Source organism: Pelecanus crispus, chromosome Z (assembly GCF_030463565.1).
Source record: "Pelecanus crispus isolate bPelCri1 chromosome Z, bPelCri1.pri, whole genome shotgun sequence".
NCBI lineage: Eukaryota > Metazoa > Chordata > Aves > Pelecaniformes > Pelecanidae > Pelecanus > Pelecanus crispus.
In genome coordinates this window covers 40,369,176-40,388,664 of record NC_134676.1, presented here as the reverse complement: position 1 = coordinate 40,388,664, position 19,489 = coordinate 40,369,176, and the positions used below count along the sequence as shown (strand labels likewise).

General features: G+C 39.0%; 1 protein-coding gene across 2 annotated transcripts; it reads right to left on the bottom strand.

The window, feature by feature from the left end:
* Positions 1 to 457: 457 nt before the first annotated feature.
* On the bottom strand, positions 458 to 19,284 carry ABHD17B (abhydrolase domain containing 17B, depalmitoylase). 2 transcript variants are annotated; one of them, XM_075727070.1, is made up of 5 exons: positions 19,268 to 19,284; positions 12,720 to 12,953; positions 12,479 to 12,632; positions 2,888 to 3,067; positions 458 to 1,982 (listed from the first exon to the last, which is right to left on the bottom strand). In XM_075727070.1, exons 2-5 carry the CDS (start codon positions 12,943 to 12,945, stop codon positions 1,763 to 1,765), a joined length of 780 nt encoding a protein of 259 aa, XP_075583185.1. In that variant the 5' UTR covers positions 12,946 to 12,953; positions 19,268 to 19,284; the 3' UTR covers positions 458 to 1,762. The 2 variants fall into 2 exon arrangements, with proteins under 2 accessions (XP_075583185.1, XP_075583184.1); XM_075727069.1 differs by having other exon boundaries at positions 12,479 to 12,953.
* Positions 19,285 to 19,489: the final 205 nt, after the last annotated feature.

Sequence of the window (19,489 nt, the reverse complement as noted above, 5' to 3'; positions counted from 1 at the left end):
TTAGGATGAAAATCTTTAAGTCTAATATTATTGTGCCTGAATACTAATCTGAAGTTCAGAACACATTGAAGCATACTTGATGAAGATGACAAACAAGAACCCAGTTGCTTGAGAACAAATTCAAATTTCTTTCTATTCAATTAACAAACCAAAAAGCACAAGACGTCACTGATGATTTCAAAGAAAGCTAAATTTTAATTAATTACAGAAGAGTGTTTGTAAGTAGCTCTGCAGCAGAAAACCTGTATGTTAATGGCAGAAAGAAGCAAGATGAGGCATGGGGGTGGGAGGGTGCTGCTGAGAAAGAAATGTGCTGACAAATCGTAACAATGGGTTACTGCTTTAGTTCTCAGATTTCCTAGACTAAATGGGGAGTTGCTTATTATTTTGATATCACAAGCAACTGTTGCTATTTCTTCTAAAAAAAAAAGAAAGGAAGAACAGCAAGTGTGTGGAATATTGTTTACTGTTAACACATCTTAACCAAAGTTTTCACAATACTTTAAGCTACATTTAAGTATACAATAGTCTCAATCACAAAAAAACAAGCAGAACAATTAAACTACATAAGGCCTTAAAATTAGAAGCACAGTGTGTATTGTTGGAATATTACTTTGTTTACAAATAGGCTACATATAATTCAGTTTATTTTTCATAGGTTTTTTTCAAGCAAAATGCATTCAAGGGAAAGGCAACTTACAAAGTTTATTTTACTATGAGTTAATAGAAAAATGTCAACATTCTCTTCTTGCCCCTCCCCCCGTCCCATCCAGATGTGATTAGTAAAATTTCCATACAATACTCAAAAAACAATAAGCTTTTACACTAAACATCCAAAAGTAAGCCTGATCAGACAACTGCAAACTTGCAAATTGTTTATTACAAAGTTGGACAAACTTCCAGGTTCTTTCTAATGAAATATTGCATCTCTACGCAATCAGTGTTTAAAACTACGTTGTCCACAAAGCCTTCCAGGTTCTAAAAGTCTTACTGGTTTCAGTTAAGTACTTAGTGGCCTCAGTAGCACTCGTGAATCGTATTTACATTACAACAACGATAACTTGCAGCATTATTTTGGCAAGATTAGGACAGCTGAGAAGATGAGTGGATAAATTTGTTTAACCTGAGAGGTAAGGGACAACACAAGAACAAAACAACTAAAGTAAAACTAAGCACAAAAGATATGAAAAATATGGAAAAAGAGATCTATTTTGACCCCCTCCCCCTATAACAGGGCATGGGTCATTTCCAGTGACTGTCTATTCTTACTACATACATTAGTATTTGTTCAAATTTCATGGCTATTACATTTTTACAGAACAACTGCTTAAAAGTCTAGCTTTTAATTTACACCTGTGCAACAGAGTAAGTCACAGTACATTTTTGAGATGTTTAAAAAATATTTATAAACTTGGTTTTGATATGCTAAAGCATTTGGCAACACTTTTACAGCATTTGATTTTATTTAATTAAAATTTCATACAGTACTTCTTGTGAATTTTTTTTTTTTTTTACATCTAAGAAGAAAAAACCTCACATAAAGTAATATGAACTGCCAAGCCTGACTGCATGATCATGTAATTCCAGTTTATAATACTGGCATTAAAACCTTCATTAATTATGTTGACAAATCACTACCTGTACATTTAATGAAGGCAACCAAGATGATTTGAAAACACAACCGTCAGGTTTTATGTTATGTATTTATCAAGGTGTGCAGTTCTGCAGTGATATGAAAAAGCATGTAAATATACAAAGAAAATTACAAGTTCACCAGTTCCTGTGACACAAACTGTTTTAATCTTTCAAGATACTGTCCATAGAGTTCCACATCATTATGGCCCGCTCCTTCTACCCACAGTGGTTCTACAGGTCTCTGGCAACGCTCAAATAATGCTAGGCCATGTGAAAAGTCAATTACTTCATCTTCAGTCCCATGGATTATTAACACAGGAGATGTTATTTTAGAAATTTTGTCAATGCTGTAAGAAAAACATTACAACTATGAACATGGTGAGCTTTATTAAATCTTTTCGAAGAACCAGACTGTTATTTTCAGTTTTTAATTACACATTGTAGTTTTAACCATTTAATTCTGAAGTTGTTTAAATCATTAGAAAATTAGATCTTATCAACATCCTGGAAGCCATTAGAGTAGCACATGTAAAGCCACACAGAAAGGAAAAACATGACTGGAAAAATATTAGGATCAAATAACAAAGCAATCCATCTAAAAGTAGCATGCATTGCCATGTTCGCTTCAAAAAAAAAAAAAAAAGTCGCTGGACTGATGAAAACATTACTTCAGACTTTTTCAGTAAAATGTCCTTGTCAGAACTGAAAGAATTTTAGCACTTAAAGTTTGACCATCTTGGGGGGAAAAAAGTCTTTGAAATTTGATACTCAAAATACAATTAATTCTTTGAGACAAGTGTACCAATTTGTAATGGCCAACTAGCAGCGTATTTCTGAAACACGACAGGAATTTTCTTCAGTTAATGTCTACTTAGTCTCCCAGTCTTTGCTACTTATGGAAACATAAGCTAAAGACTTTGTCCACAGTTACCCAGATTAACAATTCTCTAGACTAGAACTGCTTGTTAGAATTAGTGTTATTAGGGGTTACATATAGGAAACCTGATCGCTTCTTTAACAGATACCCACTGAAATGATTAGAGATGTGAAAAACTGAGAAGATTTACAAAGTTCTGTAAACTTCAACTCAAATGTTCCTCATTGTCATTATTCACTCTGATTTTTCTCCAACTGTTTTTGCTAAACCTTTGAAAAAGGTTTCAGAGAATTTGCCATATTACTTGTTTCCCTAGTCTAAAACTTCTGTAATAGAGAAAAATGCATGCAGAGTAAAAAAAATCCTACAACTTACTTTGGGAATGCATCAAAACAATAGGTCTTCTTTGTATCAGGAAAAGCTACTCGCATTCCTGAGGTCAGCGGAGAATGAAGAATTACAGCAGCACTTTCATACCTAGCAGCAAGATCCACAGATGGTACTGTTCCTATACTCTGGCCATATATAATCACATTTTCAGGGCGGATTCCGTACCTAGAAAATTAAAAATGTTAATGGCAGTGGCATATAAAGTGAAACAGACAAAACCGCAACTACACAGCAAGGCAAAAAAAGAATTTCTGAAGATGATAATTTCCTGAAGAGGATAAACGATGAAACAGGAGCTGGTAGAAGAATAAGCAAGTATATTCTATAACATTCCTAACTTAAAGGGGCAATTATTTACTCTCCATTTGCAGTTAATTTTTTTTTCCCCTTATGCCTGAATGAAACTGAAATATGGGGTTATTTTTTTAAATACGGATTTGTAAATGCAGTTGTGACTTGTATACTAGTTGAAAGCCTTTAGCACTAACTCTAGTGGACCTACAAAAGAAAATTGATTAGAGCCTTACTAGCTCTATGATCATCATCAAGTGGAGCATAGTCAAACCTGCAAAAATTTAGTCAGCTTTACTCTTAACGATACCTGCTAAAAACTGCTCAGTAATTCAGTGGGACCTAAAGTATGCTCATACAGACAGTAGCCAGAATATTGTGCATTCTCTGTAATAGCTGAGATGCTTCTTTCTTATCAAAGTTGATTTGACATGCAAGCTAGCAAGAGGAATACCCAACCTAACCCACAATTAAGACAGCCCAATAAGCTACAAAATTAAAGTGAAAGTCTCCCTCCTAGTAAGATGAAAACACTCATTTTTTTCTGTAATTAGCTGAGGTAAGAGTCATGAAACATCTAGTTAACACTTATACAAGTCAGATCTAATATATTTTTCTGCATTGGCATAGATACAAAGAGCAGCTGGTACCCAAGTAACACTGGAAAAAGCCTCTAAGCAGCATGTTACAATGGCAAGAACTGTGCCCACAGCAGATGTGAGCTGCTGATACATTGATCTATACTAACAAAGTACTCTTACCACAGTTTCAGACTGCAAAAGGGTATCTATCTGGGTACCTTTGTTTAACTTAGTTGGGAAAGGAAGTACCTTAAATAGGAAGAGATACTGCACTACCACCATCACCCCCCCCCAAAAAAAACCAACCAAAAACCAAAAACCACCCAACAAACCAAAATCAAACATTGTTCTCATGTATTATCAGAAGCTTGTTCAGCTTTCTGAGTTACAGCAGACTAGCCTAACACCACTGTGGAACAGCATGAGGTAAGTTTAATGTTTGGCAACTGACTATAATCCTAAAAGGACTGACAATCAACTGTTTTCAGTTGAAGTGAAGGGCAGTGCAACCATTACCTCTTCTACAATAAATGCACACATCTTTTCTGTCAAAGCTAGATAACAACACCCATACCCACAAAGGAGTTCTCAAATTAGTACAATTTGCATACCTCCAGTAAAGCCACAGAAACAGAGGTAAATGAGAAATTGTCCAGTATCTTATAAATATAGCTAAATAACTGTATAGGCCACCAAACACTAGAATTAGTAAAGTCTAAAAGCCCCAAAATCAGGAACGTTAGGAAAAAAGATGTTTCACATGTACCAAGACATTCAAATTACCAACCAACAAAAACCAAAATTCCACAAGTACTTTTCCGTAAGCCAGAAAATGTGTCCTCTGTATTACATCAGTATGTAATAAACAGTTAATTAAAAAAAAAAATCTAGGAAGATTTCAAGAAAAACAAAATCACAATTAAAGTATTACTAAAATACAAGTATTACTAGCTGTCCTGGTTTCGGCTGGGATAGAGTTAATTTTCTTCCTAGTAGCTGTTACAGTGCTGTGTTTTGGATTTAGTATGAGAAGAATGCTGAAAACACACTGATATTTCAGTTGTTGCTAAGTACTGCTTATGCCAGTCAAGGACTTTTCAGCTTCCCATGCTCTGCCAGGTGCACAAGAAACTGGGAGGGGGCACAGCCAGAAGAGTTGATCCAAACTGACCAAAGGGCTATTCCATACCATATGGCATCATGCTCAGTATATAAACTGGGGGGGGGTTGGCCGGGGAGCCGCGATTGCTGCTCGGGAACTGTCTGGGTATTGGTCGGCGGGTGGTGAGCAATTGCATTGTGCATCACTTGCTTTGTATATTATTATTATTATCATCATTATTGTATTGCTATTATCATCATTACTATTTTACTTTATTTCAGTTATTAAACCAGTCTTATCTCAACCCAAGAGTGTTTCTCACTCTTACTCCTCCAATTCTCTCCCCCATCCCATTGGGGTAGGGGGAGTGAGCGAGTGTCTGCATGGTGCTTAGTTGCTGGCTGGGGCTAAACCATGACACTAGCAGAACTCATTAGGCACCCCAATAAGCTTTCTAAATTGGGGCTAAAATCCACTGTTCACAGCTAACATTGTTTATTTAACTATTCATCTATTTATTTAATTGTGTTCTGATAGAATGAAACATAAAAGCTGTAAAAGTACTAGCACAGATACATTCACAGACTCTATCTGTATCATGACTACTTAATTACTATCATCATTTCCTAGAAAGAGTTTCTAGGATCATAATAAAATTAAGAGTTCTAAAACACTAAGACTCAACCATCAGCCTGGAACTACAGGCAAGCCCTCTGCCTCAAAATAGTTCTCAGAGAATAAAACATTTCAAACATTCTGATTAACAAAGATTTTCTCAAAATTCCAACACACAAAAATACAATAAATTAAAGCTTTGAAACAAACGCGAGGTCTTCACTATTTCTGTATCTCTTCTGAAAGACCTGAGAACAGCCTAACACCCATCCTTTTACAATTAATCTCCTAATTCAAAATAATTCAAATCACATTTGTCCATTCTGAAAGTACAGTATGCCCTTCTATTCCTTTAATATAATCAGAACAAAATTGACATTAATACTTGACACTTTGCATCATTAGTATGGCAAGGAGCTTGCACAGTGTGTTATGACATAACATAGTTCTCAAATAAAAAACCTTGCAAATGATCACACTCACATTTCCTCACGTATTGAGTTTTACAACATGCAGGCCATTGCACAGAAACTTAAAGCAAAACTTAAGAGTATATTTTGGAGCATATATTCTCCTCTCTCTTATTACTTTTCCCCCTATTTTTGGATCCAAATCATTCAGCCTACAGATAGCTAAATATTAGCTACAAAAAAGTATTCCAAGTAAAGCATGTACTATATTCGGATTAAAGTAACCCTTTCTCCATCACAGCCAAACAGATGGCCTTCACAGCACCCACCAGAAACTATTTGTTTTGCAGTCTGGAAAACTAAAATAGTGACACCAGTCACCAGAAGTGGTGATTCAAAGTAGTTAGATTTTTTAATATTCTGGCTTGGGGGGGAAAAAAAAAGCCAACCCAAACCAAGAAGCTTGGAAAACAGAGAACAACACCTGCTGTGTCTGTCTCCAGTCTTCCTTCTTCTCTTGAACATGCTTCTGAAAAGTTCAGGGACAAAGGAAGAGTCCAACTGCCCCTCAGTTCCTCTCTCCCAAAAGTATCACTTTCTGATCTAAAATGGAAAAAGTCTTAAAGATAACTGTTGGTAAGTTCTCTAGACATAAAATTCATCTACTCCTCCTTCTGACAGTCCTGTAAACTCCAGGTAAGCTCCAAGAAGTTTGATAGAAAATTATTAGTTCACTACACATCTGGTCTCCCAAATAGGGACGTGTCAGATCAAGAGAAAAAGTGGCAGTAATACTGTTCTCTTAAACAGTGCCTTAGAATTACAGGCCATCCCAAGGAAGGGGAACATGACAGTTACAGAGCCATATACTGTAAGTAGCTGTTCTGGTGACATGAGGTCAAAGACATGCTGTAAAAACGGTTGATACCTTTGAAAGCTCATTATGTTGATCATAGGAGTAATGTAAACACTATTGTCTACTCAAGTAATCTTAGATAACTTGTGTCAGCATAAACAGGCCTTCCATTTGTTGTTGTTGATAATGGTGGGGGTTTTTTATGGTTTGTTTGGGTTTGTTTTTGTTTTTGTTTTTTTTTTTTTAAGCAATGATCACCAGAAAGGACCTTGGAACAAAATCTTTAAAGTGGCTGTGCACAGGGTCTACCTTCTCAGAGAAAGCATTCTTCCTCAGAAGCAAGTTATACTGGACTGAATCTAACATAAAATTTAGACAGATATTTTCCACAGTTTAAAGGCTGCCTACAACATTTTTCTCCTTCCCACAGCAACTGCAATTTCAGTTCCTCTCAACACCTGGTTCATCCTTTATGTTCATGCACCTAAGGGCTATCTGCCTGGAAAGCACATGGAACGGTTTTTACAGAGCAGTTTTTACATAGAAGTAAATGCACCTCTGTTGACATAAGCTTGCTGGCATCTACACAGAGTGTCTGAGCACTCACAAACTTCTGCTCTGTCATCACAGTGCCATTACAAAGGTAAGCTACCACCAAGCAGAAGAGAACCACTTGCCTATTTGCATCCTCAGCCACATGTTGCCCCTCACTGCGCTTCACCAACTAGTTTAGGTAACTAAATTAATCTCTTCAGGGAGTAGGGTACTTTTCTGCTCCTTTGTGCTGGCTGTCTTCAGGGCCAGCAAGAAACAACATGCCACTGGTGGGTTAAAGGAAGAAGCAAGCCAGTAAATCATTGTAACTGTACCATCTGACCACTCCTAGAATCATGGCCCAAGCTAACACAGGGCAACTAATGAAGCCAGTATCCCCTCCTGCAAACCTACACATGCTGATCAGATACAGATGGTCTCTTGTAAAAGAGGCAACCCTGAACACTCCTGCCTCATCTTTTCAGCTTCTGGCAGGAAAAGAACTGCTAAACAGCAATGAAATATTATTTTTTTCCCCCTTTGTGACAAATTTTACAATATGCTGTAGCAGAAACTCTTTCACCATTTCCTTTATATTTCTGTCTCTGTAACAAGACCTTTTTTCTGCACTTTACTAAACAACACTTATCTTAATGATGGTCCACCTCTTTTTCTGCCGCTCCCTCACTCCTTTTTTGCTTTTCACAGAATCAGAAAAGTTTGGGTTGGAAGATGACCTAGTCCAGGCCCCCACCATAGGCAGGGCCATCTTTCACTAAATCTTGGTTGCTCAAAGCCCCATCCAACCTTACCTTGAACACTTTAATTGGATATATATCTTACATCACTTACATTGGATATTCATCATACCACATACTTTCATTAGATATACATCACATTACTATGATGTGCAATATGCAAACTACAAAATGCATGTCTGGCTGTAACAAGTCATTTGTGATTTTTTGTTTTGGGTTGTTTTTTTTTTTTTTTCACTTCAGTTACCTTTAACAATAAAAAACCAGCTGAAATTACCACAGTATACTTGAGTACCTGCCATTTTGTCCTCAATATACCTAAGGAAGACAGAAAATTTATCTTTTTACTTCTGAACCACTGCTGTTAATTTAGAAGACTTGCTCACTTTACAATAATAAAATAAAATATCAGCAAAATCAACCTTAGAAGGGTATATTTTCAGTAGTACCTCTCAGGTTCACACTAATGAAGAGTTGCAATGGATGCTCTAGAGAGGCTACTGTTTGTGAAGCTATTGCAACACATGCATTTAACTAACCGACAGCAGTGCTTGGGGCACAAGGAACAAAGGGGAACATCCTGAGGGAATTTCAATGCACATTTCAGAAGCTTTTGTCATCATGCACATAACACACGAAATTACAGCTGCAAATTGCAGAACACGAAGGGCATGAACATCCTTCCACACCTTTAGCTATCAACATTCCAGGCCATGAATAAAATTTGTGAGTGTACAGCTCTTCCTCAACTCAGGTGTACATTCCCCTTCTTGTGCATACAACAGGTAACATTGCTAGAAGAAAAAGGGAACTATGTTTTATGAGAGGCAAGCCCATTGACCACACATGTAGTAATCAACAAACTGCACCTCCTCTGCCTCTCTCATGATGGTTTGGCCTTTTCTAAACCTTACAATGCTACTGGTACATTTGTTTTATTGGCAAGATTTCTCTTCACGATAAATTGAGCTACATTTCCCTATCAATTTAAATAGAAGCTCAATTTCTCTTCAAAGTTCAAATTTAAGGCACCTCATTTTTCTAGCAAAAAAAATGCCCTACTTTTGAATGAAAAAGAAATACATAATTTGTGAATTCTCAAAAGAACACTTTCAGTGAACATCCAAATAGGTTTGATATTATACCTGTATTTGACTGTTCAAATTATGGACATTCTGTCCATTTTGACACATCAGTCTGATGGTGAGATTTACCTTTCAATTTTTCAATTATTATACAGTCCATGATAAGCAACAATGAAAAGACTGGCTTCTTAAAGGTAAATCTTGTCATGAGGCAACTCTGGCAAGTCATCAGCTTTCTGAATGAGCACCACTTGCCCTGCATTTGCCTGGGGCTGGTTAAACCTTTCCACCCTTGCTAGAGTGTCATCAAAGGCTTTCAGAGACCAGGACAGCAGAAAATAGGCGTATCCTAAAATGACTCCTGGCATTTCAACACTTTGTAGCTATGACAGTCTGAAAAAGAATGTCCTCACTTGCAGCTTTTATATAGTGCCATGCACATGAATATGCCAGAGTGTGCAACTTTCCCAAACATGATGTAGTGAATCACCTTGCCTTCTTCCACAGTCAGCATCCACATGGTTAGCTACTGTTCCCTCTTAAAATACTCAAAGCAGGTAAAGAATAGGGACACAATTCAGAATCAGCATCTGCTGTTTACCTCTTCTGATCTGCTGCTAAATCAGCTTTCTGTATTCATTTACATGAATGACAATATTCACATACCCTTACAGCAATCACTTTTAAGAACGTGGTGTTGGATCAACCTCACCATCACCCTCAATACTAGTTCCAGACTATTTCACCCTAGGTATCCAGTCCCCACTGGACAGTTGTGCCAGTTTACAGAGGACCAACTGGATTATCCTTCCAAGATATAAAATTTAACACACTAACTTAACCCGTCTCCACCACAAGCAGCTGTGTTGACTATAGAAGGAAATCCACATCAGCATTTCAATTACCCCAGAAATACCTTTTAAAGCTGTGTTCTATGATCACATTTCACAGAACAGGGAATGCAAGGAACTGTGGGTGGCTGTGATCAACCTCCAACAAAGGTAATTTCTCCATTCCTTTCTTCGTCCCAGCACAATCTGTGAGGCACAGTTTAAAACTCTAGGATCCCTTTCTTCTCTCATCCCATCAACATGAATTTCAAAGGAGTTACAGCTATACTTATATCTATCCTGCAAACAATCCACTGAATTAATTTGTTTTTGCAGAACACTTACATTATAAAACGTTAAAGATGGTGCCAGTGTAACACTGACAGAACAGGCTACGCTAGAAAACTGAATCAATGCTGCAGCAAATGCTCAAAGGCTCCATTCTGGTCCAGATATTCATGAAGTATTTAAACACAGGTGAGCACTGTCTCAGGGCTCAAGAGAATACCATGGACTGGTAATCAAACTGTGAGCTAGTACAGTATATCCAGAGTCATGTGCTGAACTTCTCCCTGCTACATTCAGCATTCAAATACAAGGACAAGACCAGGTCTGCAAATTGGAAAGTTGTTGAAAGTACCACAGTGGAAACTAGTGATACCAACAACTTTTTAAGCAATGGAAAACATTCAGGTCACATTTGTGAAATCCATGAATTGGGCAGACCAATTGAAACTCTATACACTCTACAGAATTATGTATGTCTAAACGAGGTTTTGACACAAAAAAAAAAAAAAACACGGACAGCAAACGGAATTGAGGTGAGGTCATTCCTGAATGGAAGAGGGAAAAGCAGACAGATGGAGTGTGTATTTAGAGTTTCCCCCCACAATGTCTGTTCAGCAAAGGACATGTTCAGATGGGATATTATAATGAACAATCTTATTCAACTACAAGCCACAGTCACCACTGCACCTATTGCAGCTCTTGGCTTACAGAACGGATGTCTAGTTATACCTCAACTTTCCACTGTAACCAAAAGAAATGCCAAAACCTAATCTAACAACACAGTAGGCATCTTTTTGAATATATGAAGCTGAATACCTGTCCCCTGTGGTTGTATGAGGTTTGTGGTAATAAGCATTCCCCCCACTTTATGAATAAAATATGCTTCTTTAAAAAGAAGTACCACACCTTTGTTATAATGTAAAAGAAATGCAAGACAATATGTGTATTTAAAACACTGAAAAGGCATAATCCACTCCAAAGTAATAGGAAAATAGTTAATATTACATTGATCAAGTTCTAAATTCACTGTTACAATTACCGGGCTCCAAGATTTAAAGAGTCTTTACGCATGCCTTTACACTAAGTCACATCCCTGATACATTATTAAACAGTATGCTCAAGTTGCAATGATCAAACCATAACATGCTACTCTGCATTAAATTCAGGTTTTCACAGCTTTTTGCTGCAAAATACACAGTATGATGGAAGGTTTTTTGGTGAACTTCTATTCTTATGATTGCATAGTATTTTAAAAAATAGTCTTTCTGTAGTTTGCGTACTTGTAACAGAAGAAGAATAGTGCTTTAAATGGAACAAACCATGGTGAAAAATGCTCTCAAATTTAAGAAGTGGGTATTCAGTGCTGCATTGGTGCCTGGAATTCTTACCTGTATTAGAGGATGCCTCCACAGTCTTTCATCTTACCATTTATCTGCCTATTTTATCTTACTATTTTTCCAGAGGCTTAGAACACAAAAATTGCTGAAACAACATCCTTCCAATTTGCATTTTTTTTCCCTGTCCAGTTTTAATCTATTTAAGCTAACACCACTGATTCAAATTCCTGTTTTTTGTTCCCACCATAATGTAGTTACACAGATCAGTTACAACCTCTCCCACACATCACATTTTGCCAAGATAAAAACATCTTTTTGTTTTATAAAGAAAACTATCTTTGGAAATGCTGTAGCTGTTAGTCTGAACTCTGAAACAAAGGTGGTCTGAATACCACACAGAAATCCAAAGAGTCTCACCAGGTTCTCTTATAACAGCTTTTCCACTGCTTCTTTCTACAAAAAACAGTAGGCGATGGAATTATCTAAAAAACCAACCTGCATCTTCTCTCACCTACATCACACCAGTGGCTCAGTTACTGGGGAATCAATTGTTATAGGTTTTTCCTATCTTCTGAGACTTCCAACTGAGAAGATCCTAAACTGTGACAATGAAAATTATCTTCTAATCATTCAAGACCAAAACATGCCTTATTAAATTTCATCCCATTTCAATTTCTCTAGTGTATCAGTACTATACATCAGTATACATCAGTACTATACAGATCCTGCTCAATACTGACAATGCCTTCAGCATAAGGCACCACCAGTCAGCTTGGATATGAATCCATTAATCCTAAAATACAGCATTTCTGTTTAAACCACCAATGCAGATTAAGTACAACCATTTGAAAAGCACGCTGTAAAAGAAAAATGGCAACTAATGTCTTACCTTGTCCTAAGAGCCACCCAAGCAGCATCAATGTCAGCATACAGATTCTTCTCTGTTGGCTTCCCAGAACTTGCACCATATCCAGAATAATCATATGAGAATATGTTGCAATTAATCCGTGAACCCAGTCCTATGTAAAAGCTGCTCATCTGACCTAGGTCAACAGCATTTCCATGTGAGAAGAGCAAAGTATACTTGGCGTTAGGTGAGCAACGCACAAACATACAGGCAATCCTGTTACCTTTACTTGTTCTAGTCATGAAGCACTCAATGGCATCTTTTTCTCTAGAAGAATATTGCCAGTCTGCTCGCTCTGAGAGATGTAAAGTCCAGCGACTACCACTCTCATCACACATCAGTGTGTACGTAGGATCAGGAGGTAAGAATGCCAGTTTGGAGGCAATTTTCCCTGGGCATGGTGGACAACAGAACAGGCAACACAGTTCACTAAAGGAAAGATTATTCATCTTCTAGTCTGAAACAGGAAGAGAGAATGGTATCAGTTTCTAGTTACAATCCTAAATAAACAAAAAGAAAAGAGAAAAACTTATGGGAAATATAAACTTAACCTTTCTAGAAAATAACACATAATTTTAGTGGAAACATTTAACAAAACATAAATTTAAGTATATATGCAAATTTCTATATAATAGGTTATTTTATATCATCAGCTACTTTAGAATAAGCATATTATTAAAGAAGAGTGATGGCCCTAAAGCCCTGCCAGATATTAAAACTAAAATATGATTACCCAGGGAAAGAACAAGCATGAGTTTTGGATTTTCTTTGGAGGAAATGGAGTCCCTCATCTTCAGCTATTAAGATAAGTGTTCAGCCCGTTCAGCCCATGATGACAAACACATATGTTACAAAAAACAATTAAAATAGGTTGCAGTGTTTGCAGGATACTAAAGCTATGCAGATCTCTGCGGCCAAAAATCACTACAGCATTTCCTAAATACAGATAATATGTATTGCAACCATGAGTTATGGGCTCCTGCAAGCAGTACGAAAGGTGCATGAAGGTCAAAACTTAGAAGGCAAAGCAAGATGCTTCTGCTGGCTTAGCAAACACTGTAGACCTTCAGTAGACTAAGATCCAGCCATAAACTCTTCCTTGCTCCACACACTCTCTGACATAAATGATTCCAAACCCTTCAAAGAAATTATTAGCTAAGGCTTCCTGTATTGCACATAGGAACTGGGATCATATTAACGATACGACTATTTTTATTCTGTGCTTTAACAAAAACATCCCAGACCAATGCTCTGTCACCGATATTTGACAAACCAACATAATCTATACTACCAATTCAAAGCATTGGTTAACACAGTGGGGGGAGGAAGAATAGTAAACACACACACACCCCTAAAGCAAACTAGGTAAAGATACAGTTGCCCTGAAAATCAGGCATTGTGTCCTCTTAATTTACAGCAGGGAGAAGATGGGGGGGAGGGGAAAGCCTTTGCTGTGACAATACTTTTTCTCAGAGACAGGAAGAGCGATGAAATCTGCCAAAAGCCATGCTGGAAACCAGCACACCGAAGATAAGCATTTACACTACTTTCTTTGCGTTAAGGCATCTGATGTTTCATCTCAACTTAAACAACTTTACCATCCCGAATCTATCTACAGGTCTCAAGCTCATTCCTGCCAGGCCACTGCGAACAGAAACACTCTTACAGTTTCATGTACCAGCTTTGACTGCCAGAACCACATTTACAAATGGGAACAAAACAAGCTGATTTCTGATGTCCATAGTCCCATGTCATTTCAGAAATACTTGGGTAATCCAACAATAAAATCTTACTGCTAACTATAACAGTTGGCGATATTCAGATCACATTTCAAAGTTTATCATCAGCATAGTTTTCATGCCAGTATAAATTTCGCTTTAGAAAAGCTTCAAGGACACTGCTGTAAGAACTGCTGAATATCGATCACAAAACAACTATCCATATTTTGGATGTGTGAATGGTCTCTTCCCTGTGGCAGAGTATGAATGCATACTACATACAAAGTCACATAGAGTATACTTGTAGAGTAGTAAACACAGGCACAGCAAGACAGTCTGACAAACAACAGGAGTATTCTTGGAATGCTACTCCTCTTTGTAAGGCACAAAACCCTATTTTTTTTTTTTTTTGCCAAGGCTGCTACAGCCAAGTGCTCTCACCCCGAGTCTCTAGTTTTCTTTAAAATAGAGAGAAATCACAGATTCTTAGATATGGGTGACCAACACTACCAATTCAGAGGAGATGGCAGGAAGGGTGTACTAATCACCTCCCATAAAAAGGTAGATTGTCTCTTAAATGAAGATCCTGAATAAATGACCATATTTCTGCCAGCTATAGAAACAAGCACCTCATGTATTTATGTAACCAGGACAAGTAATCACTCAAGTTTGGAATAGCTCATCTATTCCCTGTCAGGTGGGATTATCTGGACATTAAGTTTAATTTTAACCTGCAACTCGGGACAAGAAGTGGAAGAGGTCTAGGGATTGACAAAAGGCTTGGGCTGTCTTACGCACAGGAAAAACTCAATACTTTTTTCCCTTCTTTACTTCTCTTACAGCTGTGAGCACCAAAGGAGCCACTTCTTTCACCTCTACTTAGAAAGTTCATGTTCACAGCCCAGAGAAACCACAGGCTTTTTTTTTTTGCAGGAGTGCTTATGACCCATTCAACCACATCTCCATTTCTGCCAGAAACTACTAAACCTATCTGTTCCAAGTAAGTTTTCCCACCTTTTCAGAAAACCTGAAGGCCAAAGCTAGATACTGCCATTTATTCTGTGTTGGGGGAAAAAGAAAAATTATTTTATGTGAAAAATTCAGAAGAATACATACCACCAAGAGTGAGGTATGAACAGCCAGAAACAGCAGATCACGCTCTATTCCAGCATATAATGATAACTACAGAATTTCTTACTTGCTTCCCCATCCGCTTGTCAGAAAGAATTAAAACAGGAGTTTACATTATTTCTAAGTATGAACAGCCCAGCAACACTACAAATATGCTCTCACTCAGAAAATATTTGCTATTTGTCAAAGTCATTTCAGAAGACCGGAAGCTGGCCTGTGGAATTTACACACAGGGCAGTACTGCAGTAACCACAGTTAATCAGCTGAGGTGGTACTGTGCCTGCAGACAGGTTAAATGTGCTAAAAATGGGCTGTTGCCACATATGGCAAACAACTTATGTTGAAGACTGTGGCTAAAGTATTATTTCTTTCCTATACTAGACTAATGTAGCCTTTATATAATATCCATTTAATCCAATGGAAACTCTGTCTACCAAAACTAAAGATTCTGATTCCGGAGTTGTTCTCCATCTAAATCATGGCTAGCAACAAATTTAAAACAAATACTTGCTACTTTCTTCACTCAGAAGACCCAAGAAAAACAGCAGATACCTAGCATCACTAACTGAACAAGTCTGACGTGAAACATCTACTGAACTTCCTCAGGAGGATACCTTCAACTAAATGCAAACAATGTTTCCATTATACTGGAACTGGTTTGTCATTCATTGTATTCACATGAGTGTGTTCTTAACCTCCGGATCTGGAATGGAACCAGGATGTGAGAGAGTCCCCAGGGTGTATAGAGTAATTCTGATATCACTGTTTAAAAGTTCAACTGAATCAGCATTTCAGCCTGGAAGTTATCCATCAGATATCACAATTTAACTTCAACTAAATAGGCATTATCTTTCCTCAAAAGGTATATACTGTACAGATACTTCAATGAGGGATTAAATTTAATGTTACCCCCCCCAGCAGTGTTTTTTTTAATGTTCTTGATGTTAGAAAACATGTAATGTGATTTCCTAATGATTCATCCAGCCAGAAATTATTGTGGTAAAAACGAAGTCAATCCCCGCCCCTTCATTTAGCATCACCCACCTTTAGTAAAAACTTTGGAGACCAACAGTCTTGAGAGACTCTATTTTATTACGTCTAAAATATAATTTATGGAACATGAACAAGGTATCACAAGTGAAGTTGTATTAAAAATCACTCTAATAACAAATGGGTTTGATGTATGCTTTATCTGGACTCTTACTGAAACCATGGCAAAAACAACACTGACCACAAATTACCTTAAGCACACAGTTCCTCAAGTACGGATGAATAACTTTAATGGGACTTGTTTGCCTAAGATATGTTATGAATACCTAAGTTACAGTCTAACACCTGAGCACGTAGGATGTAAATCCCTGTGCTCATTACAGCAGCATCATCAGACACAGAGATCAACACATCCCAACAACTTCTATTTGTCATTTCAGTACTAATAAAGAAGCCAGTGCTGTTCTGCAAACACAGTTCCTGATGCTGGTAAAATTATTAATAACAAAAAGAAAATAATAAGAGAAATACATATATCCTTTCAAATTATACTGCATTTTTCATATAAATTAAGTAGGAAGATTCTGTGGAAGAAATTGTGGAAAACTGATAAACTTCTACTATTACACCAAGAAAGGCTAAGAAATAAAACAGACCCAAGTGGCATCACCCACGCCTTCTGGGATAGCTTTTAAAAGGAAGGTGAGATCATTTTATCAAATTGATCTCTCTAACTCTCTTATGAATAAGAAAGGAACGTAGAAAATGACAAATGTACAACTGCCCACAGGCAGTAATTTCAATCCATTCTTCAGCAATTCACCTTTTCATTAAGGCTGACAGAAGAGGGGAGAACAAGTCTATCTAATCTGAAAGAACACCTCAAATATTTATCTTGTGATTTCTAGGATAACACAAATGTAGTTCTTCCACATAAGCAATTATTCCTGTCCTCCTTCCTCTGCAAATCCTAAGAAGAGAGTGGCTCCTATTATTCACATCTTTCAGTACTTCACTACATATTACCCTCAAAAGCCCAACCCTTGCAAATGCTTATCTAGAAATCTTATATTTACATTAAATATAAATGATTCTAATTGTATATTTAAATTAAATTACCTATTTCATAGGAACTATTCACAAGAACAAAGTCAAACTCATAAATACAGCTGCTGGTTTGCAAATTTTAATGGTGCTTGGACTGTAACAGGCAAGATATTCAAAATGTTGGGGTTTTTTGTCTGTTTGTTGTTTGGGTGCTTTTGGTTTTTTTATATAACCATTTTTCATTATGTACTGCTGAAATAAGAAACTCTACAGCTGTTTCCCTCACCCTTTCGTTGAACACAATGCAATGAAAACTTGAGTTCAAGCCACTACTGAAGCACTCATATTTATTTCAATACCCGCATTACATTAAAAATGGAACAGAAGGGCATGAACATCCTCCAACTACTTCACAGTTAAAGCAACAAAATATTTAGTGGGGAAAAAAAAAAAAGTCAGTGTCTGATTAAATATTATATAAAACGATTAAAATAATAGAATTATTATGAAAGAATACACAGTACGTCTGGAAAACAACACAGAGGAAGTCTATTCAATAATGAAAAACCCATACCAAGAAATACTGTGAAGTAACTCTTTAAAGTAGTTTTCAAAGAGCAAAAGGACCTACTCAAAACCAGAGAATCCCGGTAGGCCCAAAACTTCATTTTGCTTAGTTTGTTTTCAAACAAGTAAACTGCTTTACTATACTCACAAATCCTAGCAACATTATAAAGGTTAACTTGTGTACAGAGACATTCTTCTTCTTCTGCTGGTTACTGTGTGTACCTCAAAACCTAATGGCACAGCTGAAAAGAGGAAGTGAATACAGGAAACACTAAGTGAAAAATCTAGCCATCCCTTCTCACCTAAAGAACCAACCCACCCTCCAAAGGTCCCAGCCAGACAGCTGTGGGATTAGGTCGGATTACATAATGTTCTGCACGCTCCAAGCAAGACCCTGCACCAGGGAACTGCTCTGCCCAAAGCATCCGCGCGCTGACAGGCACGGAAGCCCCCTCTTGTATTTCAGCCACATCTGTCTGGTGCTTCACTGCACCAGTCGGTCAAACCCTAAGTAAGAAGCTACGCTTTTAAAGCCGGTCTACGTTCAGATGGTACTGTGTTTTGGTTTCTGCGGTCATGTGCTTTCCTAGCTACCTTCTGGCCAAATACTTTAAACTTTTAAATTAGTAATACCCGAGAGCAATTTTAAGGCCAGCGTCACTCCCACCGTCACAGCAGAAGCTGAAGAAACACATTTAACCCGGCTCGCGAGAATTAAATGAACTCTTCAGCTGTCTGTATCTAGAAAGGCTTTCGCAGAAATCAACAACACTGGCGCAGAGGCACTATTCGGACCCGCTAAAAGCCAGGATCTAACAAGCGTTTAAAAAGCCAGCGCGCCCGTTTCCCGAACAAAGGCGTCCGCGGCCAGACCGCGGAGACGGGAGCCCCGGGACAGACCGGCCGCAGCACCCGGGCCCCTGCGGCAGGCGACCCCCCTCCCGCGGCGCGGGGGGCACCGAGCCCACAGCCGGGACGCGGGCGGGAAGGGGGAGCGGGGGCCGCCACCCCCTTGCCCGGTTCGGGTCGGAGAGCCGAACCGCCGCCTCCCTCACTGAGGAAAAGCCGGTGCCCGCCGCGGCCCTCCCTCCGCACGCCTGCCGCAGGCGGAGGAGAAGGGCCGCGCACAGGTGAGGGGCGGGGAGAAGCGGCCGGACCTGCCGAGCGGCCAACTCGGGAGCGGGTCCTCGAACCGCAACCCCGCCGGCAGCGCCGAGCCGGGGCCGCCACTGCCTGCCCCCCGCCATCCCCTCACCGCAACTCGCCCGGCCCCCCGCCTCCCGGCCCCGCCGCCGCCGGGGGGGAGGAGAGCCCTTACCTGCGCCTGGCGCTCCGCTCGCCGGCGGCGGCGGCAGCGGCGCGCGCGCGGCCCCGCGCTTTCCCAACCGCCGCCGCTCGAGCGCCGGGCCGGCGGGGGGAGGGGTGCCGGTTGTGCTGAGTAACGGCGCGGCGGCGGCGGGCGGCTGTCAGCGCCCCGGCCCCGGCCCCGGCCGGCGGCCCGCAGCTCCGCAGCCGCGCTCCGCGGCGGAGAACGCGCGGC

What these genes read in the sequence shown, in the direction of transcription:
- ABHD17B (XM_075727069.1), bottom strand. Translation starts at nt 12,945, where the DNA reads ATGAATAATCTTTCCTTTAGTGAACTGTGTTGCCTGTTCTGTTGTCCA. An exon ending in TGGGTGGCTCTTAGGACAAG is followed by an intron (nt 3,068 to 12,478) that starts GTAAGACATTAG and finishes TTAATTTTCTAG; the next exon opens with GTACGGAATCCGCCCTGAAA. An exon ending in TGTTTTGATGCATTCCCAAA is followed by an intron (nt 1,983 to 2,887) that starts GTAAGTTGTAGG and finishes TTTTTCTTACAG; the next exon opens with CATTGACAAAATTTCTAAAA.